At 32.7% G+C, this 7,511-nt stretch overlaps 1 protein-coding gene across 1 annotated transcript; it reads left to right on the top strand.

Annotated features, from left to right (window-relative positions):
* Positions 1–3,944: 3,944 nt before the first annotated feature.
* LOC119833865 (phospholipase A1-like) lies at positions 3,945–5,196 on the top strand. Its single transcript, XM_038358072.1, has 2 exons — positions 3,945–4,072; positions 4,142–5,196. The coding sequence occupies exons 1-2, from the start codon at positions 3,946–3,948 to the stop codon at positions 5,086–5,088; spliced, it is 1,074 nt and encodes a 357-aa protein (XP_038214000.1). The 5' UTR covers position 3,945; the 3' UTR covers positions 5,089–5,196.
* Positions 5,197–7,511: the final 2,315 nt, after the last annotated feature.

The raw sequence follows: 7,511 nt of genomic DNA, 5'->3' as shown, positions 1-7,511 counted from the left end.
ATATTTATGGCAAGACTAGGTATATATAATTGGAATCTCGGAATCGGCTCCAACGATTTTCATGAAATTTAGTATATATGGGTTTCGGGGGCGATAAATCGATCTAGCTAGGAATTTTTTTTAGAAAATGTCATATTCGTGTTTTTTTTTTGCCTGACATCTATTGGTGAATAATAATACTATTTTGCTTCGTAGATAGCTGGACGACTGAAATAACACATAGGCACTTTTTATACCGATATTCCTACGGGATACGGACTTACGCGGTTTCAACCGCGGGTCACAGCTAGTGGGATAATAACTGGTAAAATTTTAAAATAATTACACAAAAACACGACTGAATTAAATTCTTGTAGTCCGGACGATCAACTAAATTTCTATGAATAGGTCTGGAAAGGAAATATTCTAAATTACTTATATCGATTTCGTGTATTACAAATGCACAAACGGACATATTATCAACAAATGCAATCGCTACAATACTTATGCAACTCAAAACAGCTTTTCTATTTTTATTCCTTGTATTATATAAAAGATAGTTCTAGCATAAATTTCACTATATTAATATCATATTAAATTAATATCATATTAATCATTATAATAGCAGCTGTTAATAAAATTTAAATGGTTATTTTAAGTAGAAAATTTTAATGGTATGTATTTATAAACTGTAATTATGCAATCGATCGAACTTAATAATTACTTCTATTTTTAACTGTAGCCTTGACTTTAATTATCTGTTATTAGATATCCAACTACTGTATTGATAAGTTTTACGTATAATTTATAAAAACTGGAAGTTATAAAAGTCAAAATAACAATGATTACTTGTTTATAACACCTAAAATATTTGCTCATACTTGGCTTGGCTTATTGTATATTGCATAATCCTATTATTCAAAAGCTCTGCAAATACTTTTTTTCCAATTGGCCATAAGGTCATTCCTGATTGTCTCAAATGTATTTACTTTTAAACAGCGCGAACAACAAACCAAAAATTACGCCAAAGGTCAGTTAAATTAGACTTCTCTTATCTTATCAATTATAAAGTTACAGTTCTGTTGCGTATCCTTCAGAATAAAGTTATTGAAATTTAAATTTAATCGGAGAACATGAGCTTTAAAAGATTAGTTGCGCAAGGAGGTATCAATATTATATTCATAAATATTATTCTAACAATTTGCTTTTACCACGTCCAACCACAATAAACGCGTGACCTTGAATGAATGCGGCTTAAAAATAAAATGTTTTTGAAATATAAATGCATTGCATTTGGGATAATTATTTTTAATACAGTTCTGCTTATATTCTGAAACGCCTTTGAAGAAAAACTAGGAAGTGTGTGGAAAAGGATATGGGCCTTTAATTTCGTAACTTATCAAACAAAACACAGTTATACTGATATTTTATTATTTCAGGACTATTTTCTGTTGGGATGCGGGACACCTTCTCCGGTGCAAGCTGGCAAAATTCGTCCAATATAATCGTTTTTCCATTCATTTCTATTAAAATAAAATTCAAATTAAATAATATATGGACAAAATTTCTCGAGATTTCTGATATGAATTGTTTTACATTAACTGACCGATTAAATCCTACGAGATTGATCCTACGAGAAATGTTCCTCGATAAAGATCAAAAAGTTTTCGCATAATTGACCTTTCTTGGTTTACAGTTTTAAATGAGTGTAGGATTCTCTTCAAAGGTGAAAGTTACAATTATATAATGATATGGTAATGAACGTAGGTTAATACCTACCTTAGATACATAAATATTTGGTGGGTGACCCATATGTTTTTAATTATTAAAACTAGTATCGTTCAGTGGTCAAAATAGATTTTCTCAATCTAACGACCTTCGCTCTCTATGACTACATTTTCATAGAGAGAGAAGACAAATTTGGGCTGTTGTTTCTTAGAAATATATGGTACCTATAGGTTTTTATATTGGGTGGCGACGACAATTATATAATAAATGGAAACACCTCTAATACTAGTTCAAAATAGTAATTGGAAACTATAAAAAATAGATTGAATTGATTGGAAAATCAAATCACAATCAATAATAATTCATTCACTAAGCCGTACAAAGTTGCCTGTTACAAAGAAGTGTGGCGAATACCTAACTATAACTATCTACAGGTTGTTTTGAATTAATATTAGCTTCTAGACGCTTGTCCCGGCTCCGCCCGGATATCAAGGTTCCTGTTTTATCCCAAGGGAGCATTCAATCAGGATTAAAAATAACCTATCACCTAAGTCATGAGCTGACTTAGGTTACCAAGTTCTATCAAAATCCGTTCAGAAGTTTCAGCAAACATCCAAACAAACAAACTTTTACATTAAAAATATTATTGTGATGTATACTAGGAACCTAATTATGTATAGTTTAGTTTAATTCTTGTTGTATTACTTCCACTCAGTGTCTATGTTATTTAAAATAATTTTTTCTCTTGTTGTTTGGTATAATCTTATTAGAGTCATCCAAATCTGATTACATAAAGTATAACTATGATTTTCTTGCTATTCAATTATGAAGAAAGTTAAATCCGTTCAAAGCCCTATTTCAGTTTATTCTCTATTCCTAGAGGCTGTTGTTATTACAGCTGCTTCATTAAACTTGAGCTATACAACTTCTTACATTGTTCTAAAATATCTACAAACAACAATTATAATAGATAATAACATTCTACATTGTTTTATAATATGAAGTTTATTTAATAGCTGCCCGCCCCGTTTTGCCCCTTTAAATCCTTTTATTAACGTGTATATTGGTATGTTACCGTGTTTGTATGTAACAGACACAATTTTTACGTAGTTTAAATGGAGAGCTTTAATTGAAACTATGAAGAATCGGTCACAATACAATAGTTTCATGACTTTATCCTACTATGCTCATTAGGATCGCCAGAGTTTAATTTCCTTACGTATACAAGTAAGCAAGTGAGACAATTTAATTGATTCTATCGTTGAAGCGTGCTTGTTAGTTTATTTTAACTACCTTCGTTTATTTGTGATGTTCAAAACTTAATTTCTAAGTTAATTATAAATACAGCGTAACTGTTAGTATTTTTTAAATTTAAACGAGCACACAATAACGAAGTTTAGTAAAATAATATATTATTAATATTAGTGAAGCATTCTGATTATGATTAGAACGAATCGGTTACCTTTTAAGATTTTAATTTTTTTTATTTAATTAGTTGCGTACATTGCGCGTGTACGGGAATTTATTAATTTCGGGCTATACATATATATAGCCATATATCATAAAGAGTAACAGTATTTTGTAAGCAATGAAAAAAGTGTGATAAAAATAAATTTCGTAAATTACTTATTGTTTTGATAAGCTTAAATTGAAAGGTGTAATAATCCGTCATATTTACACAAAACCATACCGATGCAGTTTATCATAGTCTGTAAACTGTTACTAACTAACTCACTAACTTGTGCGTATTACGAAGATGCAATACGATGATGTATATATCTCTCTCTTTTCCCACCTCTATAATCCGTTTCTTCATTGTGAATCAGTCACATCTTCAGTCGTGCAGATAAAAATAGATGAAGAGATTTTAGTTTACTACAATTAACCAAAATTTATAACTATTATCATAATCAATAAGCGTTAAAAGTGGGCTACATGATTTAACCGAATTCCAAAAGAAGATCGCATCTCATCAATAGAAAAATCCAAATAATTATCCAAATATTTTTAGTACATACCAATGTTGACTGATTTGAATTTATAACAGTATCATGAATATAATGCTAATAACTGCCAAATGATCCGTGGCCTTCTAAGAGCGAATGTAACATGACGTAAGTATCGCGTGCACATAAATTGCACGAGATAATCCCCACCCGCGGTTTCTCCTTTGTGGTCAGCAGACCTTTCTCTCGCAACAGACAGTGACACAGTGACCGTGTTCGCAGAGGGCCTGCTATGAACCACTTAAATTTGATTGTGCTCTTGATAGCCACGCGGTGTCTGATACTCCGCGAGGTTGCCGCGCAAACCGAGACCGATTTTAGTTTGGCTGAAACTGTTTATGCTAAAATATCTGGTGCATGTAAGTGATCTTCGCTCATTTTTAATACACTTATAACGTCACCTGTATCCTGTTTTTATTGATTCACAGGCAGAGCGATCATGAACCTGCAGATTGACTCGATGAATAGCCAAAACGATATACTGAAAACAATGAAGATATTCTTTCTTAAAGGCGATGAAATGACGAATTTTCCTATCGACACTGCTTACAAAGCCCTCATCAAACCAAACGTGTTCGATATAACGAAGCAAACCAAAATTATCATTCATGGATATCGGGACAGTGCTCAATCCTCAGTGTCACTAGATTTAGCTAAAGCGTACAACGAGAAGAAATTGTTTAATGTTCTTTTAGTGGATTCAGAAGAAATGATGAATAAAAGATATATGTTATCTGTGCATAATGCCCGTTTAATTGGCAAACGCCTGGCTAATCTCTTGGCCAACTTGGAAGACTTCGGGGCGAGTGCTGTAGATTTTCATTTGCTCGGAATAAGTTTGGGGGCGCACACAGCGGGGTGGGCGGGAAAATATTTCCAAAAGTACAAAATGCGTAAACTGGGACGGATAACGGGCTTAGATCCGGCTGGACCGTGCTTCTCGTCTGCTTATTCTGAGCAGCGATTGGACAAATTGGACGCTGAATATGTGGACGTGATACACACGAATAAATTGGTGCAAGGTTTATCAGAAGCTTTGGGGCATGCAGACTTTTACGTGAATGGCGGGGGGCCGATGCAGCCGGGTTGTTTGATGCCTTCCTGTAGCCATCTGCGTGCGACGAAACTTTACGTTGAAAGTGTAGAAATTCCTAAATCGTTAATCGGCGTACGGTGCAAAAGCTTGAAGCATTTTGAATCCAATGCCTGTGAAGATAAAGACTTCGCAGTGCTCGGGTACGGTTCTTCATCGACGACGCGGGGTCTTTATTTTTTGCGGACGTCAGCGAATCCTCCATTCGGCCTTGGTTCGGATGGAACCAAAAAAAACGAGAGGTCAACGAACTCTTGGGAAACTCTCATTAACCAATTTTAGTTCAAGTTATAACATTTTATTCTGATGCCATACCTAATATTTCGCTCATGAGTGATTGTAACTACACGTGGAATATACAATATCGAATTAACTTCTTGTAAAGCGTTGCAGAACCAGTAACATACGTATGAAAAACAAAATTACTTTAAGCGTTAATGTATAGGATAAGCAACATATTTAAATAGTAAATAGTGTATATTTTCATAAGAAAATGTTATAACAATATTATTTAAATGAGTAATTTTAATGATAATAAGTGTACATTCATCTAGATATAGCTTTTTAAATGCTGGTATTTTTTTATCTTGTATGCATCAGCTCGTACGCATTTTAATAGTCATAAAAGTAGAGAGCAAAAAGCCTAATACGATTTTTAGTACATGAAAGTGCGCAGTGGACCGTGACTCGAATTAGTTTCGTTTCATTTAAATACCCATTTGTAAATAATTGACCGCAAAACAAGTGACGCTCTCAGCTTGCGTCACAGTTTCGTAACTAGTGCTTACCGCGGCCAATGCAAAGCCCCATTGACATCTCGGAACGAAGAAATGTAAGGGCTTGTTGGTATATATTATAGTATAAGTCAGCTTTCATGTACGTTATTCATACATATTATTTTGATTTTATCCGTGTACCTACATAATATATAAAAGCAGAAGTTTTAATACTTTATAAACAATAATATTTGTGTAAGGTTTTAGTCGGTGTTACGTAGAAAAATATAGGTAATTTAATATCGGATAACAAAATAAGAAAATTTATTGTAATCTCATATGTTTCAATTCGATAATTAAAAAAATCCTTACAAGCAATAGTGTATTCCATATTTTTTAGTGAAGTGCTATCCTAAGACACTTAAGATTATTCTATTGTGTTAACATGTATTGACGATAGATCAGTAAACGTCTAGTGGGGCTAACTACCTATTATCTAATCTGTGTTACTTAATCAATATTAAACGGAGGCTGGAAAGGGCCAATCGCGAGCGCCACAACTATGATAAAACTGTTGACCATTGTGTCATGCTATTTTGAAATATAGTGGGACACTCTGATAATTAAACTATCACACCAATGTTATAAATGTGAAATTTTGTTGTCTTGGATGATTGTCCGTCAATCGTGCTAAACTACTGAACGGATTTTGATGAAATTTGGTATACAGGCATATTAGCTGACTTGGGTGATAGAATACTTTTTATTTCGATTTAATGCTCTCCTGGGATAAATCAAAAATTTTGATATCCTAGTCTTGTCTAGTAATATATAAAATAATGAATGAATGGTCACTTTATCTCGATTTCCTACCACATCAGTTTTGTAATAGAACATTTGCTATAGCGCCCAATGACTTCTTTAAAATGCTCTTGCTGTGGTTTCCATAAAAGCATATTAATCTATTAAAATGTCTTGGGGATTTATGTAAATAGTTATTAGTGATATTTAATCAGACTGTATTCTATTACAACTGACAAAATAATATTAATGACAAAGGTTATGTATTACTATAAATAAGAAATAGGTGGGGAATAGGAAACGGGCGTCCGGCTCCCCCACTCACCGTACGAAACACACTACCATGCTATATTTTAGGCCGGTTTTCTGTGGAAGTGTGGTACTTCCTCGTCAGAGCTGGCCCAATACGTGCCGAAGCGTGCTCATCTCCAAAACAAATGTATTTTACACGTACAAAACTTAAATCTCAACAGGGTAAAGACCTTAAGATCTTGAACATTTCCCTTGCATTCGTCATGTGTATACATCAGTGCGATAAATGTTAATTTTTTTTTTTTTTTTATGTTTTTTTTTATGTAAAAAAAAAAAATGTTAATTATATGGAAACCTCGTTTTGTAATCTAAACTCTACCAACAGGTGTTCGCTGAATTGACGTCTTAAAGTGCACCTGAATCATATTTCAACTACTTAATAAATATAAACGTATCACCCATTCACTTGCAATCTAAATAATCAAATATAATTTTAAGTATAAGGTATAGTATTATGTTACCTGTGGTATAAGCATTCGAGTGAAGTGCGGTGAAGTGAATATTTTTTGTGATTTTAAACTGACAATGTTAGTAAATAATAAACATTTTCAAGGTAAATTGTAGATAGATTGAAACTCGATGAAGTTTGTGTGAAGAATAAACGTTTAAAAAATAAAATTTCTTATTTATTAATTTCTCCTTTTTTAATTATCATTTACAAAGTTTTACCTAATTAAACAAGAGTATAATAGACAACCACAGATTTGTTTTTATTAAACGACTATCTACTTGCCCCGATTCCGCACAGGCAGTTGTTGTGTTATTAAGTATTTCAAATTCATGTGCAGGCAAATCCAAAAAAAAATACAAATAAAGAAAATAAAAAACACCAAACGCAGTTCAATTTTTTATAAAAATTATATAATTGTATGACTG

The sequence above is a fragment of the Zerene cesonia genome, chromosome 18 (assembly GCF_012273895.1).
Source record: "Zerene cesonia ecotype Mississippi chromosome 18, Zerene_cesonia_1.1, whole genome shotgun sequence".
Taxonomy (NCBI): domain Eukaryota; kingdom Metazoa; phylum Arthropoda; class Insecta; order Lepidoptera; family Pieridae; genus Zerene; species Zerene cesonia.
This window is presented reverse-complemented; position numbering and strand designations above follow the sequence as displayed.

What these genes read in the sequence shown, in the direction of transcription:
- LOC119833865 (XM_038358072.1), top strand. Translation starts at nt 3,946, where the DNA reads ATGAACCACTTAAATTTGATTGTGCTCTTGATAGCCACGCGGTGTCTG. An exon ending in TGCTAAAATATCTGGTGCAT is followed by an intron (nt 4,073 to 4,141) that starts GTAAGTGATCTT and finishes ATTGATTCACAG; the next exon opens with GCAGAGCGATCATGAACCTG.